The sequence below is a fragment of the Staurois parvus genome, unplaced genomic scaffold (genome assembly GCF_062004578.1).
Source record: "Staurois parvus isolate SC_StPar_1 unplaced genomic scaffold, SC_StPar_1.0 ptg001007l, whole genome shotgun sequence".
NCBI lineage: Eukaryota > Metazoa > Chordata > Amphibia > Anura > Ranidae > Staurois > Staurois parvus.
In genome coordinates this window covers 26,861-43,315 of record NW_028318803.1, presented here as the reverse complement: position 1 = coordinate 43,315, position 16,455 = coordinate 26,861, and the positions used below count along the sequence as shown (strand labels likewise).

Here is a 16,455-nt window from a genome sequence, read left to right as displayed (position 1 = left end):
CTGCCCGTAGGACATACAAGCACATCCTCTGGTTGAAGTGGTTATATTGGGGCCATAGCTGCAGTCATGACTCTGGTATTTTTCGTCTTTCAGGCCAGCACCTTGAGAGACCTCGGCTCCTCCGCCTCTGAGGAAACACCTCCACCCTAAAATAAAAGCGCTCCCCTCCGCAGTTCAGGTGTTTCCTCCGGTGGGGAGACACGAGGAGGCGCAAGGTGCTGTCGCACAGACGGCAGGGGAGCCGAGGGCTGGATAGCCAACTGAGAGGCTCGACGCAGCCGGGAGTGAAGGCCGGAGTGTCCGGCTGCATATCCTCCCTGGGCAGGCTGCGGTGCAGTGTGTGCGCGTGACGGGGGTAGGCACGTACCTGCTCTTCGCCTCCCGACCCCCTCCGGCGAGTTGGGGCGTCAGGGTGGCTGTGGTGAGATCTGGGGAGGATCGGGGTGGAGTCTCGCTCCTTCCCATGCTGGCGGTCAGGTGACTTTGCCGGGCCGGATGTCGGGAGACGGCGATTTCCGGCAGAAGGGGCGGGGCTTCGCCCAGGGCTGCGACTTCCGCTTCCGGTCGCGGTCCTCACACCACGGCGGCGTGAGATTTAAAAGGCGGTGCGGTGCACAGCTGCCTGGGGGACAGGCTAGCACCAGACGACCACCCTCCTGAGCGGGATGTCGGAGGCACCGGGACCAGGAGATGCCGGCACCAGCCAGACACAGGTAAGGTGCCTCAGTGGAGGCCTCCCCTACCTGTTGACCCCTAGCTCAAGGGGTATTCCCGGGCCCTTGGGTGGTGAGGGTGTGTTAGGGGGTCTGAGGTGGGAGCAGGCTCTGCCGGGAAGGAGAAGGGGGTGGCTTGGTGAGGTTAGGTTTGTCAGGCTTCCCTCCTGCCCCTTCTTTGTGTCTTTCAGGGCAAGGCTCGGGCTAAGCTCAAGCACCAGGAGCCTAGACGGAGATGCCATCCTGCAAGGACCTTTTAAGACACCTGGAAGAAGGTTCTTTGTGGCCCTTGTATAGAGGGGTTAGTGAGGGAGGAGAGGCCGGAACAGGGGGACTTAGCCAGGTCGGTGAAGGACTTGGCTAGCACCTTCGACTCCTTCAAATCCCTCATGGAATGGTTTGCCCTTCCCCAGCCTGCACCTCCCCCCCCAATAGCCTCGGTAGGTAGGAGCAGGGAACCCCTCGTGACTGGAGAGGAGGAAGGGCCATTGGGGGATTCCCAGTCTGAAAGAGGAATCTGCAGGGGAAGGTCCCTCGGAGGAAGGCAGGGGTCCCTCCCGGTACAAATTGACCCTAGAGGAGGTGGATGAGCTCCTGGGGGCTATATACGAGACCCTGGACATTAAGGAGGAGGTTAAGACCTTATCTCTCCATGACCAAATGTATCAGGGATTGGAGGAGCAAAAGCACAGAATATTTCCTGTGCATGACATTTTGGTGGAGACTATTAGGAAGGAGTGGCAGGATCCGGAAAGGAAGCCGTTCTTCTCTAAGGCGTTAAGAAGGAGGTTTCCGTTTAGTGAGGACCCAGAGGCGGTGTGGAACAAGAACCCTAAACTAGATGCGGCCTTTTCCCAAATGACTAGGAGGACTGATCTGGCGTTTGAAGACATAGGGGTCTTACCGGATCTATTAGACAGGAGGGCAGAATCTCTCCTTAGGAAGGCCTGGGATTCGACCCTTTACAACCTGAAGCCGGCCATGGCCACGACGGTGGTAGCAAGAAACTTAGAATACTGGCTTACGCAATTGCAGGCCCATATTGTGGCAGACTCTCCCAGGGAAAAATCTTGGCCTCCTTTGAGACCCTTTTGCAAGGGGTCGGATATATCGCGGACGCTTCTGCTGAGTCAGTGAGGTTGGGGGCTAGGTCAGCTGTCCTGACCAATTCGGCTAGAAGGGCGCTGTGGTTAAAAACGTGGCAGGGGGACATCACTTCAAAAGTTAGATTGTGCGGCATCCCCCTCACAGGAGACTGTCTCTTCGGCCCAGGGTTGGAGGAATTGTTGGACCGGACAGCTGACAGGAAGAAGTCCTTCCCCCTCAAAAGGAAGTTGCAGGAGGGAGGGACACGTAAGGCCCACCCGGCGAAGAGACTGAGCCTGAGGCCAGTAGGTCAGCGTAGTTCTGCAGGGCAGAGAGGCAGGGAGGGGCGATTTTTTTCGCCCTCCTGATCAGCCCCAGAAACCGCGGTGACTCGTTCCTCCTGTGGAAGGAAGACTGGCGGCCTTCCTCCCGCAGTGGGATGCCGTGGTCGCCAGCCCCTTCATTTTGGATATCATCAGAAGAGGTTATCGGTTGGAGTTTGCAGGACCGCCACCCGAGAAGTTCCTTGTGACGACCCGTCCAAAGGATCCGGCGAAGGCCGCTGCCCTGGTGGACGCCTTGGAGGATCTAGAGGACCGAAGAGTCATCACCAGGGTCCCGATAAGGGAGCAAGGGAAGGGGGTTTATTCCCATGTGTTCTTGGTTCAAAAGCAGTCTGGGGCGTTCAGGCTGATTTTGAACCTGAAACCCCTGAACAGGTCAGTACGCTACCGGAGATTCCGCATGGACTCCATCTTTACAGTCAGGTCCCTAATCCCGCCAGGTGCTTTCATGGCGTCCGTAGATTTGAAGGAGCCTATCTGCACGTGCCCGTTGCGGAACCTTCTCAGCGGTTCCTCAGGTTGGCAGTAGGGGGAGAGGGAGGAGTTTGACATTAGCAGTTCAGGGCTCTTCCATTCGGGCTTTTCTCCTCGCCAAGAATTTTTACCAAGGTTCTGACGGAGGCACTGATTCCTATTCGCATGAAGGGGATTTCGGTGATAGCCTATCTGGACGACTTGCTGCTCTTCGCAGATTCAGAGGCTCACCTTCGGCAGAATCTGGTTGTATTGAGGGGCCATCTAGAAAACCTGGGGTGGATTTTGAATCTAGAGAAGTCCTGTCTGGTGCCTTCTCGGAGAGTGGTTTACTTAGGTTACACTCTGGATTTGGTAAGTCAGAAGACCAGTCTGACTTCAGAGAAGGTTACCAAATTGGAGGCAGGGATCAGATTGGTGCAGGGGAGCAGGTCGATATCCATAAGGCAGGCCATGTCAGTACTGGGATTACTAACTGCTTCTATTCCAGCAGTACAGTGGGCAAGTTTGCATATGCGTCCCCTCTAGCTGTGGGTCCTGAGAGTTTGGGACAGGAGGGCTCACTCCTTAGAGGACCGGGTCCTTGTTCCCCCCAGTGTGAAGAGGTCTCTGTGGTGGTAGAGGAGATCGTCCAGCATAGCCCAGGGGCTGTTGTGGTGCTTTCCGGTGTCCAGGGAGGTCACGACGGATGCCAGCTCCTGGGGGTGGGGAGCCCACCTGGGAGGCTTAGTGGCTCAGGGGGAATGGTCCTTAGCGCAGAAGGGCGAATCCTCAAATTGGAGGGAGTTGAGGGCAGTGGGGGAGGCTCTGCACGCCTTCCAATTGAGGGTCACGGGCCAGCATGTGCGAGTCCTAACGGGCCATGCCACGGCGGTGGCTTATATAAACCGGCAGGGTGGAACGAGGAGCAAGGCCCTCGGAGCGTTAGCGGCTATTCTGTTGTCCTGGGCAGAGGTGAACTTGGCGTCCCTGTCTGCTGTACACTTAAGAGGGGATCTAAACCAGACAGCAGATTTCCTGAGCAGGACACGGCTCAGGGAGGCGGAATGGGCCTTGAACCCCGAGGTCTTTCAGGAGATTGTGCAGAGATGGGGATCCCTGGACGTGGATCTTTTTGCCTCGGGAAGAAACAACAAGGTCCCGAACTTCTTCTCCCTATCCCGCAGGGACGGGTCAAGAGCGGTGGACGCGTTAAGTCAGAGGTGGGATTACCAGCTGTGTTACGCTTTCCCCCCGGTTCCCTTGTTTCCCCTAGTTCTAAGGAAGTTCAGAACAGGGGACCTCGTTAATCCTCATAGCTCTCTTCTGGCCGCGGTGGGCGTGGTTCGCGACCCTAAGAAGGTTAGCCTCTCGTCCACCCTGGGGGCTGCCACCGAGGGAAGATTTGTTAACGCAGGGGCCGGTCCTTTGCCCCAGCGTGGGAAGATTGAGGTTGACGGCCTGGTTTCTGAGCGGCAGCTTCTCTTAGAGAAAGGTTTCTCGCCCAGGGTAGTGGCAACATTACTGGCCAGTAGGAAGGAGGAGACCCAGGCCATTTATGGTAGGGTCTGGAGTCGCTTTACAGCCTGGTGTCACCGGGCGTCAGTAGCAACCCATAGTTTAGTTTCAGTGTTGGAATTCCTCCAGGCGGGGGCAGACAAGGGGTTGTCAGCACGCTTAAGGGCCAGGTCTCGGCCCTCAGCGTGTTCCTAGAGACGCCCTTGGCCAGGGAGGCGTTGGTGGCTAGATTTTTTAAAGCTCTGGTGAGACAGAGGCCTCCGAGGACCAGACCGTTTCTGATGTGGGATTTGGCCAAGGTGCTCGGGGTGATGACTAGGGCTCCGTTCGAGCCCCTGGAGTCCTGCCCGATTGGTGAGCTCACCATTAAGACAGCATTTTTGGTGGCGATTACCACGGCGAGGAGGGTATGTGAACTAGAGGCCCTATCGATCAGAACACCTTATCTCCGTGTTTTTCAGACAGGATAGTTTTCAGGACGGACCCATCCTTCATTCTGAAGGTGGCCCAGACATTCCAGAGGGAACAGGACATAGTCCTTCCCTCGTTTTTTCCTGACCCGGTTGGTGTAGATCAGGAAAAATTTAATTTTTTGGATGTAAGAAGGTTCGTACTCCAGTATCTAGAGAGGACTAGGGAGTTTAGGAGCACCAAATCCTTTTTTGTTTTTTTCAAGGGGGCTAGGAGAGGCAAGAAGGCGTCTAAAAGGACGCTGGCCAGTTGGTTGCGACTGGCAGTTGCAGGAGCGTACCGGGCTGAGGGCCTGGAGGCCCCAGAAGGTATCAGGGCGCATTCCACCCGAGCGGTGGCAGCTACCCAGGCAGAGCTAGCAGGGGCTTCCCCAGGGCAGATCTGCAGAGCGGCGACATGGTCCAACTATGACACGTTTGCCAAGCATTACAGACTGGACCTGGTCCTGGTGCAGGAGCAGGCCTTTGGTCGTAAAGTCTTGCAAGCAGTTAGCCCGCCCGAGGGGTGAGTACTCGCTTATCCTCTCAAGGTGCTGGCCTGAAAGACGATAGGGGAAAAATCAAGTTACACTTACGGTAACGTCTTTTCCAGGAGTCTTTCAGGCCAGCACTGGTTTCCCACCCAGTTTTGATATAGGTTATCTGAGGATGGCTTATTTCGATTATGTTGTCTCACGTTGTGTCTCCCCAGGTGACCGGAGGATGCTTGGAGAACTGAGGTCGGAGGGGAGTGGAGCTCTTTTATTTTAGGGTGGAGGTGTTTCCTTAGAGGGGGAGGAGCCGAGGTCTCTCAAGGTGCTGGCCTGAAAGACTCCTGGAAAAGACGTTACCGTAACTGTAACTTGATTTTTTTTTTTTTTTGTCTATCCGGTGATGCTGAATAATATAAATGTGATCATAGTGGCTAAAAACCGCTCGCTTTTACATGCGGCGGCAGGGGGAACCCCTCTCCCACTGCCTTCCGACATCTTCCCAGGGTCTCCTGTTCCACCTGGAAGCTCGGGACTGAAACTGACATTTCTGCCGGCTTATCATAGAGATCAAGTTCCCCGATCATCTGTGGTTTAAGAAACCGGTAATGATGAGAATTTTGTCATTTTGGTTTCACTCAGATGTAACAAGCCATTACTAGGTTTTAAAAGCATCGGATCAAACAGATCTCGATTTGATCAGATGCTTTTAACGGCAGAAGATAGACCTCAGATGTCTCAGTAAAGAGGACCTGTCACTGCCCATGCTATCACAAGGGGGGATGTTCATCACTTGTGATAGCAATAAAAGTGATACAAATTTTAAGAAACAGTGTAAAAAATGTTTAAATAAAATTATTAAAAGTGATTTTTAAAGCGCCCCTCACTGTGCTTGTGCACAAGGCGGCAGGTTACTGGTTTGTGAGCTTGGGTTGTCCCGCCCTCTGTTCGGGTGCTGGGTGGCAGAGTCGCGGACTGTCATTTGGTTCGGGTTTGGACTGCGGTCAGCCATATAGTGACATCTGCTTTACATTGCCACTGAACTAATGACACTGGCTGGGAAGGGGTTAATATCTCAGGGTAATCAGGGGTTAAGTGTGTGCCTATTTAGTGTTAATGTGTGCTTTTTTTTTTTTACTAAAAATATTTATTGATTCTCCCTGCATTGAAACAAAGAGATAATTCCCTTTATACAGAGCCCTGTTTTCATTGTCAACATAGGGCTCTGGGCTGCAATTGGAAACAGCCAATCAGCAGGTCCCGGCTGCTGATAAACACCTGCTGTGTCTAATCGCAGGGGGGGGGGGGATGTGCCCGTATAGGCCAGCAATGTACAGGTATGTCTCTGTGCCTCTATGGGCTGCCTGTCCCCAGTACATTGTTGGTGGATGGTCATTAAGATTCTAAAACTCTCTTCCTCACGCTTCTATAATTTCTCTTGGTTCGCTTCCAAAACCATATCCTTCGTTTTCTAGAATTTGCCTTTTTCTATAAAAATGACAAATCATCATATTATCATAATCTGAATCTAGATTACAATTTCTTCTCCTTCATGTGAATTTTCCCTTTGGGATAATGCCAATTTACCGTCGGGGTAAAACTGTTGCATTCTGTCTCATTGATGGATGTCTTGAAGAACACCTTACCCTCCTTTTTTTTTTTTTTTTTGAATGAGTGATCTAAATAGTTAACTTGATTTTCATTCTAAGTACTAGTAAAGGTCAAGCCATACTTATTATTAATCACCTTGAAAAACGTTACCAAACTGTTAGCAGTGCCTTCCAACACAATGACAATGTCATCAATATACCTCTTGTATAGTTTCAGTTCTGACAATCTAGCCTTAAATCTCTTCCTTTTTCCATTTTACCGTTATAATATTTGCAATGCTGTGAGCGTACTTGCTCTCATCGTGCATTCCAACAATTCCAAAATAAATTGTCTGTTTCCTCTTAAATTTATTAAAAAAATTATTCTCCAAAGCCCATCTTGCTGGCTATAAGGCATCTTTTTGCTGTATGCTTGTATATAGGGAAGTGATGTCAGCTGTTGCCAGCAGACACCCTTCCGGTACAACTACATCCTTTAGGATATTAATTTCCCTCTATCTTTCAAATAAGCCCTTTTTTTGTGACCACTTCTTATAGGGGAAAAAAAAATCAATATAATTACATGTTCTAGAAAACAGGGAGTCTGTCTCACTGACAATGGGTCTGCCTGGAGGTTGCAAATTATTTTTTTGTATTTTTGGAAAATATTACACTGTGGGTACTTTTGGGGCTCTTGTTATAAGGTGCTAGGGTAGATCAAAGTTCTCCTTTTGGGTGAAGTTCTGCTTTTAAAGTGATTGCAAAGTTACATAAAAAAAATATATACATACCTGCTCTGTGCAATAGTTTTGCATAGAGCAGCCCTGATTCTCTTCTTCTGGGGCCCTCTGCCAGTAGCATTCTGGGCATTTCCTCTTCTCCATATGCCACCATACAAAATTGCTTGGTGGCTCACATGTGTGCTTGATCTCGGCCCACCCCCTTATTACCATTACTTTCTCATATTGGGAATCTGCCAAATGATTCTAATTCTTTTCAGGTTTGTGATCAAGGTACACTGGTACAGCCTAGCCATGTCCAGAAGGATTGTGAATGGCCTTACAGTAGGCAGGATGTACAGGTGGGAAGTATGAAAGCTTCACTCCTCCTGCTTAGTATACTGCATTGTGCCCTAGGGCAGTGGTGGGCAACCTTTTTTTTCAACTGAGCCAAATCTCGCCAAAACCACGATTGAAATTTATTTTGAGAGCCACATTTTTAAAACTGAAAATACATCCCCCATATAGTAATTCATCCCCCATATAGTAATTCATCCCCCATAGTAATTCATCCCCCATAGTAATTCATCCCTCATATAGTAATTCATCCCCCATATAGTAATTCATCCCCCATAGTAATTCATCCCCCATAGTAATTCATCCCCCATATAGTAATTCATCCCCCATATAGTAATTCATCCCCCATATAGTAATTCATCCCCCATATAGTAATTCATCCCCCATAGTAATTCATCCCCCATAGTAATTCATCCCCCATATAGTAATTCATCCCCCATAGTACCGTATTTTTCGCTCCATAAGACGCACTTTTTCCCCCCCCAAAAAAGGGGGGAAAATGTCAGTGCGTCTTAAGGAGCGAATATGGAGCGGCCGGTCCGGTATTTCCACTGCCGCCGTGTCAGAATACCGGGCTGGCCGCTCAGCTCTACAGCGGGACCTTATAGAGATGACTGCTGACCTTTGGGGAGGGAGGGGGAGCGGGTACCTGAATTTGACAGGTACCCGCTCCCACTTCCGCGGAGTTGTTCTTTCATCTTACCTGTTCCTCTATCCAGCGGCGCGGTCTTCCCAGCTTCTGTAGTGTGGGCATGACAGCCGGGTGCCAAGTGCGCATGCGCAAGAAGGGGTGCTTTTTGTGAATGGTAAGGCGGCACCTGGGACACATGACAGATCCCAGAAGCCGCCGGACCAATCACAAAGCGCAAGTGCTTCTCGCTCATGCGCACTGGGCACCCGGCTGTCATGCCGAGCGCCATTTCAGAAGCCGGGAAGACAGCGCGCGGCTGGATAGAGGAACAGGTAAGATGAAAGAACAACTCCGCGGAAGTGGGTGCGGGTACCTGTCAAATTCAGGTACCCGCTCCCCCCCCTCCCCAAAGGTCAGCAGTCATCCTCTGTACTATCCACAGTCTCTGGTCATCCCTGTACTGTCCGCAGTCTCTTGTCATCCCTGTGCTGTCCGCAGTCTCTGGTCATCCCTGTACTGTGTCTGCAGTCTCTGGTCATCCCTGTACTGTGTCCGCAGTCTCTGGTCATCCCTGTACTGTGTCCGCAGTCTCTGGTCATCCCTGTACTGTGTCCGCAGTCTCTGGTCATCCCTGTACTGTGTCCGCAGTCTCTGGTCATCTCCTGTACTGTGTCCGCAGTCTCTGGTCATCTCCTGTACTGTGTCCGCAGTCTCTGGTCATCTCCTGTACTGTGTCCGCAGTCTCTGGTCATCTCCTGTACTGTGTCCGCAGTCTCTGGTCATCTCCTGTACTGTGTCCGCAGTCTCTGGTCATCTCCTGTACTGTGTCCGCAGTCTCTGGTCATCTCCTGTACTGTGTCCGCAGTCTCTGGTCATCTCCTGTACTGTGTCCGCAGTCTCTGGTCATCTCCTGTACTGTGTCCGCAGTCTCTGGTCATCTCCTGTACTGTGTCCGCAGTCTCTGGTCATCTCCTGTACTGTGTCCGCAGTCTCTGGTCATCTCCTGTACTGTGTCCGCAGTCTCTGGTCATCTCCTGTACTGTGTCGGCAGTCTCTGGTCATCTCCTGTACTGTGTCGGCAGTCTCTGGTCATCTCCTGTACTGTGTCCGCAGTCTCTGGTCATCTCCTGTACTGTGTCCGCAGTCTCTGGTCATCTCCTGTACTGTGTCCGCAGTCTCTGGTCATCTCCTGTACTGTGTCCGCAGTCTCTGGTCATCTCCTGTACTGTGTCCGCAGTCTCTGGTCATCTCCTGTACTGTGTCCGCAGTCTCTGGTCATCTCCTGTACTGTGTCCGCAGTCTCTGGTCATCTCCTGTACTGTGTCCGCAGTCTCTGGTCATCTCCTGTACTGTGTCCGCAGTCCATTAGTTCAGAATTTTTTTTTCCTGTTTTCTGCCTCTAAAACCTAGGTGCGTCTTATGGTCAGGTGCGTCTTATGGAGCGAAAAATACGGTAATTCATCCCCCATAGTAATTCATCCCCCATATAGTAATTCATCCCCCATATAGTAATTCATCCCCCATATTGTGTCAATTCACTTACCTTTGCTCCGCGCGTTCTTCTCGCCGTGTTCCCGCGCCGTTCTGGTCTTCAGGGCGGACTGTGAGAGGAGAGGAGTTCGTCACGCTGCCCCGCCTACATCCTGGCTGCCCCGCCTACATCCTGACAGCTGCAGAGTCCTGACTTTTGGGACGGCCGCCCGAGAGGAGGGAGGGGGGCGGCCGCCCGAGAGGAGGGAGGGGAGCTGGCGCCCGGCACACAGAAGAGCCGCATTTAAGTTTGTAAAGAGCCGCATGTGGCTCGCGAGCTGCGGCTTGCCGACCACTGCCCTAGGGCTTTGTCCTTGTTAATGGCAAAATTCTGAGAAGCTCAGCAGCTGGAAAGAAACTTGCCAATCCTGTTTTGTTCTGGGTGCTTGTGGAATGGAGCTTTGGGGACATAGCAGGATCTCTTCCTGCCAGAGATGGAAAGCTGCCATAAACTTTTCAGCAGATACTCAAGGGACAGTGCTGGAGAGAAGGTTAGATTATATTATCTTGGGATGGAGCTGTTGGAGCAAGGGGGCATTTAAAGAGTAGGGCTGGAGGGGGCGGGGGTATGTCCCTAAGAGGGTGAAGTGTGGAGATGTTTGAGCAGGGTAAGGAGTGTAGAACGTTTCTGGTGGGGAGGGGGCATTTGTGGCAGAGATTTGGAACTTGGAGGGATATGAAGGTGGAAAGTTAGAGTATGTAAACCCAACATTTCATATTCATGCTATACGTCTGCTGTACTATTTACTTGTATGAAAAAGTATTGGTTTCTCTTTATATTGCTTCCTTTTGTGTGAAATCCGTGGTGTTCTTACCATTCCCTCCACTTTTCTATTAAAAACTGACCACACTAGGCAGGAGAGCAAACCGTGTCCAGTTTTTAGCTATGTTGGGAACTCGTGCTCTCATCCAATGATCAGACTTGTCCTAACGCCCCCCTTTCCACACCCCTCCCCACAGCTTTTCACTGGGAAGATCAGTGTTTCTGCTCCGTTCAGCTCTTGTGCAGCTGAAAACAGAGGGAATATGATCTCTTATAAGAAAGACAGCAAAAAAAAATTTTTTTTTGTTATATCTATTCACAAGTGTGCTCTCAGCACAGGTTTGTTTACATTTGGGTATGGATATATGTGGCCTCTCTGCATCAAGGCCCACTCACCAAGAAGTATACTCTTGGTGCGTGAAGAGGTTAAACCAAATTGATTTTTTACAAGGAGAGGGTTTACATACTGTATAATTTAGGCTTGCAATGTTGGGCTTTGTAGTTGAAGTGGTGGGGAGTGTAAGAGCATTTGAGAGACCGACTAAAGAATCTTTTACTGGAGGCAGAATATTTCAGTGTACAACAAAAGTAGGACATGAAGATACACCTGCAGTGAATGTCACATTTGTTGCTATATAAATATTTGTTTTGTGTGCCATATACTGTATATAATGTTTATTGTATTTTAAAGGAGACATGTGGAAAACAAAATAATAAACATACATGCTCATCTTTCTGCTGCAGCATCGGTGTGATGCTACAGCTGTCTCCCGCTGGCTGTAAGCACGAGAACTGAGACATCACGTGACCAATGATCATTCTTCTCAGTTCCCAGTCTGCTTGAAGCAGAGAGTGGTGACTCTGTCATTGCTCTCTGCTCTGTCTCTCCAATACTCACTGGAGTGCTGTGCTGGGGAGGGAGAAGGAGCAGCTGGCTCCGATTCTGTGCGGCTTGCAGAGAGGCTGAACTAGTTGCCAATCAGGCAGTTGTTGGGATCCTTCCAGAGCCTGGACTGACTCTATGATGTCAGCTGACAGCGAGCTTTATCCCACTGCCAGCTGATTCTGGGTCACAGGAGAGCACAAGTAAGTGCACTCCTGTGACCCAGAAGAGAAGTATGGCAAAAAAAATGTTGGCCGCATTTCTCTTTTAAGGAAGCAAAAAAAAAAAAGCAAAAAAAAACGGCTCTGCTGTTCTGAACGGTTTTTAAGCGTGCCATAACAGTCACAAAGTTGAGGAAATGAGTAGCCATTTGATAGCTATCAGTTTACTGCATATATCTGACTATTGAATCTTTATAATAACTGTGTTTTTTTTTTTTCCCCCTGTTTATTTTCAGTTAACAACCAACCAATGCTGCACTATATTAGAGATAAAACTGCTGTTCCATACTTTTCTAATTTGGTTTGGTTTATTGGAATCCATGTTATTGAACTTGATAAGTGTGTCCAGACAGATGAAGAGTAAGTATACATAAATAATTATTCTGTGGAACAAATAATTTTATTTCTCTCTCTCTATCTCTATCTATCTATCTATATATCTATATACTGTATATCTGTGATTTTTTTTTTTAAATAACTGTAAAACATGACACATGATTTTGGTGATTTATTTTTTTTCTATTTTTTAAATTTATTTTAGAACCTGAAAAATGTAGTTGCTTTTAACTTCTCTCTAGTGTTAGTTTGCCTTCCTTCCTTTTCAAGATAAGGGGATCTTCTTGATAAAATTACAGCCCACCTGGGAATTTTGGATGTTCCCACTGACCTTTGTGTGTGTTCCATGACCTACGATTTCATATGAAGCAAACATTTCCCAGCATTTATTTGGTGACACAGCTCTGGGTATACTACTTATCTATAGTAGTTGGGTGCTAGACTGACCATGGCATAGCTTCTCCTTCACACGCTGAGTAATCCCATTTTGGTCTTTAGGGCTTTAGTGCCTTTAAGAGGTAGGATATCTATTCTACAGTATCATCTGGCATCAGCTGTTGGCAGTGTCATATCGGACCCCCCCCAGATCCTGGATATCTACTCCAGCAGCCAATATGCAACTGTACCATCAGATTATGCAGTGGTCATTCAGCTCATTGTGTCATACTGGATCCCTAGATATGGACGTTCACCGAAGTGTCCTTTCTCCAACTCAGGTTCAAACTGAATCTTCAGATTTGGATATTCACTGATACTTTTCTTTCCCTTGGTGAGTTGGCTGTCTACAGAGGGATATGCTGTGTTACATTGGGCAGTGCCATGGTGTTCCTAACTTTAAAACTTTTTTTTTTTCACTCTTTAGAGGTGTTCTATTACCACCTCAATCCTGGGCAAGCTGCGCCCTGCCTGTATGGATCCCCGAAGATGCATACAGAAGCAGTCTCACTTTGATTAGTTGTTCTTTAATTCCCTTCACCCTCCTGAATGCAACCCACCTGGTAACATACTTCTTCCCCAATCCAGCGATGTTTATTGTGCGGTTCTTTCTGGTTTTGCACAGACTTTTCAAGGAAAGTCTCTGGTTGGATTTTATTTATACTGTGCATGAGTGCCATGGTCCTATTAATTTTCATGATATAACCATACAGCACAGGACCACTGGAAGCACCCATGAATACGGCCTTCCCGTAGCAATGAACAGGGCTGTGAGGCATGTGCAGGTTGAAGAGTAGCCAGACAGTGGTTTACTTTACAGACGGGGTTACACAGAATATAGCTAGATCAGGGTAAAGGTGTGTACATTAACCAGTGGGTTGCTTTCTGAGGATGAGAGAAACATCAATTGCTGACTTTCTTTTTGTGCTTTTTGTTTGTCCAAAGTACAAGTTTACAGATAAGAAAGTTCGGAATTGCTGCAATTTTTATATTGTGATATTGACTCAAAGTACAGCCCTGGCCAAAAGTTTTGATATTGACAAAAATATTAATTTACTTGCAAGAAAACCTGTGCAGTCATCATAGCTTTTTACAAAAAGGGATTCACAGGCAAGGATATTGCTGCTACTAACATTGCACCTAAATCAACCACCTTTCGGATTATCAAGAACTTCAAGGAGAGAGGTTCAGTTGTGAAGAAGGCTTCAGGGCACCCAAGAAAGTCCAGCAAGCTCCAGGACAGGAGTTGATTCAGCTGTGGGATCTGGGCACCTCCACTGCAGAGCTTGCTCAGGAATGGCAGCAGGCAGGTGTGAGTGACTTTTGGAGGATGGCCTGGTGTCAAGAAGTGCAGCAAAGAAGCCACATCTCTCTAGGAAAAACATCAGGTACAGGCTGATATTCTGCAAAAGGTACAGGGATTAGACTGCTGAGGACTGAGGGAAAGTCATTTTATCTGATGAATCCCTGTTCCGATTGTTTGGGGAATCCAGAAAAAACCTTGTCTGGAGAAGAAAAGCTGAGCTCTACCATCAGTCCTGTGTCATGCCAGCAGTAAAGCATTCTGAGACCATTCATGTGTGGGGTTGAATCTCAACCGAGGGAGTGGGCTCACTCACAATTTTGCCGAAGAACACAGCCAAGAATAAAGAATGGTGCAAAAACATCCTCCGAGAGCAACTTCTCCCAACCATCCAAGAACGGTTTGGTGATGAACAATGCCTTTTCCAGCATAATGGATCACTTGCCATAAGGCAAAAGTGATTGTGGCTTGGGGAACAAAACATTGAAATTTTGGGTCCATGGTCAGGAAACTCCCCAGACCTTTAATCCCATTGAGAACTTGTGGGTGAACAAAACCCCACAAATTCTGACAAACTCAAAGCATTGATTATGCAAGAATGGGCTGCCATCAGTCAGGATGTGGCCCAGAAGTTGATTAACAGCATGCCAGGGTGAATTGCAGAGGTCTTGAAAAGAAGGGTCAACACTGCAAATATTGACTCTGCATAAAGTTAAAGTAATTGTCAGTAAAAGCCTTTGGCACTTATGAAATGCTTGTAATTATAATTCAATAAACCATAGTAACATCTGACAAAAAGATCTAAAAAAAACTGAAACTGCAGACTTTGTGAAAATATTTGTGTCATTCTCAAAACTTTTGGCCAGGGCTGTATTTGTCAGGATCAACATAACACCCAGACACTTAAAGCGGCATTGAACCCAAAAAAGCAAGCATTTATTCTATTATAGTTTACCAATTCTTTGATGTGGTTGCTGCATTAGGTTTCTTTTCAAGGCTTTCTTACCTTTATTTTCATCTGATCATCCAGTTAGTCTATTATTTTATAACAGAATGACCGGCTCTTCAAATATATCAGTTATAGTAGGGGTCTGGATATGGCCTACCAAAGCCATTTATCTAGCCATGTATCTGAACCTGATCCTGTTGTCTGCCTTCCTGATCCCTCTGCCTGACATTGATTGAATTCTGCCTGCACTGACCCCGGCTATTCCTGATTGACTGATTAATTGATTCAAAGGAAAGCAAAGTCTTCAAACATTTTTCAGTTTATATAGTGAATGTTTGAGTTTGTAAATGTTTGGAATACAAACACTGCAATTTTTTTGAACAGTCTCAGGCTACGTTCACACTAGCCTTGTTTTCAAGTGGCAGAAAGGCGTTTGGGAGGTGTTTTTACCGCTTCCCAAACGCCTCGGACAATTCTGCCCATTGCAGCACATGGTGCCGTTCTAACGAGAGCGGTAGCAGCACGTTGCGGTGCGGCAAAACGGATGCCTCTGGTCGAGTCAGGAGGCGTTGAAGCCACCTATTCTAGTCTATGGTGCCGCTCTGCAAATGCCTGGCCGGCGTTTGCGACGCGGTTGCGGTGCGTTTGCGGAGCGGTAACACCATCCAAACTTCATTATAGGCGTTTGTGGGGCGTTTCTAACGCTCGGCAAATGCCTAGCAACCGCAGCTGAACCGCGCACGCGGCATTTGCGGAGCATTAAAAAAACGCTCCGCAAACGCCGGACCGCTTGCCAACCGCTATAGGGGTGTTTGGCAAGAGTTGGTAAAACAGTCAAGTGTGAATGAGCTCTAATATTCACTTTTCTTTTTTTTAGAGGAACATAAATTTGATATACAGTTGCAAGAAAAAGTATGTGAACCCCTTGGGATTACGTGGAGTTTTGCATGAATTGGGCATAAAATGTGCTCTGAACGTCATCTAAGTCACGACAATAGAAGAACACAGTCTGCTGAACATAATACTACACAAACATTAGATGTTACCATGGTTTAATTGCACATAACATGTAAACATTCACAGTGCAGGGAGGAAAAAGTATGTGAACCTTTGGACTTAATAACTGGTTGACCCTCCTTTGGCAGCAATAACCTCAACCAAAAGTTTCCTGTAGTTGCAGATCAGACCTGCAAAACGATCTGGAGTAATTTTGGACCACTCCTCTTAACAAAACTGTTTCAGTGTAGCAATATTCTTGGGATGTCTGGTGTAAATCGCTCTCTTAAGGTCATGCCACAGCATTTCAATCGGGTTGAGGTCAGGACTCTGACTGGGCCACTCCAGAAGGTGTATTCTGTGCTGTTGCAGCCATTGCTTTGTTGAATTACTTGTAGTGTTCTCAATGCATTTGTGTGTATGGAAATAAAAGCTATTAGAAGGATTTTGAGCTTTCTTCACTTTTTTCAACACACTGCTATTATTTTGAACACAACTGTGTGTGTATATATATGTGTGTGTGTGTGTGAGAGATTTTGTGCACGTGTGCTGCCCTGTAGCAGTATTTCTGCTATAGGGCTGTCAGGAAGCAGTTACATAAGCGGTTTATGTTACGCCACTGCGTTACTTTGACAATTGCGTGGCCATGCAACGCTGCACCAAAATTTAATTTACATCCTTTTCCCCCC

The 16,455-nt window shown here is 48.2% G+C and overlaps 1 protein-coding gene across 1 annotated transcript in view; it reads left to right on the top strand.

Moving 5' to 3' along the window:
* Positions 1-16,211, top strand: part of LOC149441298 (protein CLEC16A-like) — a 217,975-nt gene extending 201,764 nt beyond the window's left edge. The window contains exons 6-7 of the mRNA XM_089657505.1: positions 11,984-12,107; positions 15,648-16,211. Of these exons, the coding sequence (XP_089513631.1) occupies positions 11,984-12,107; positions 15,648-15,657 (134 nt within the window). The 3' untranslated portion in view covers positions 15,658-16,211. The remainder of the gene's footprint in view (positions 1-11,983; positions 12,108-15,647) is intronic.
* Positions 16,212-16,455: the final 244 nt, after the last annotated feature.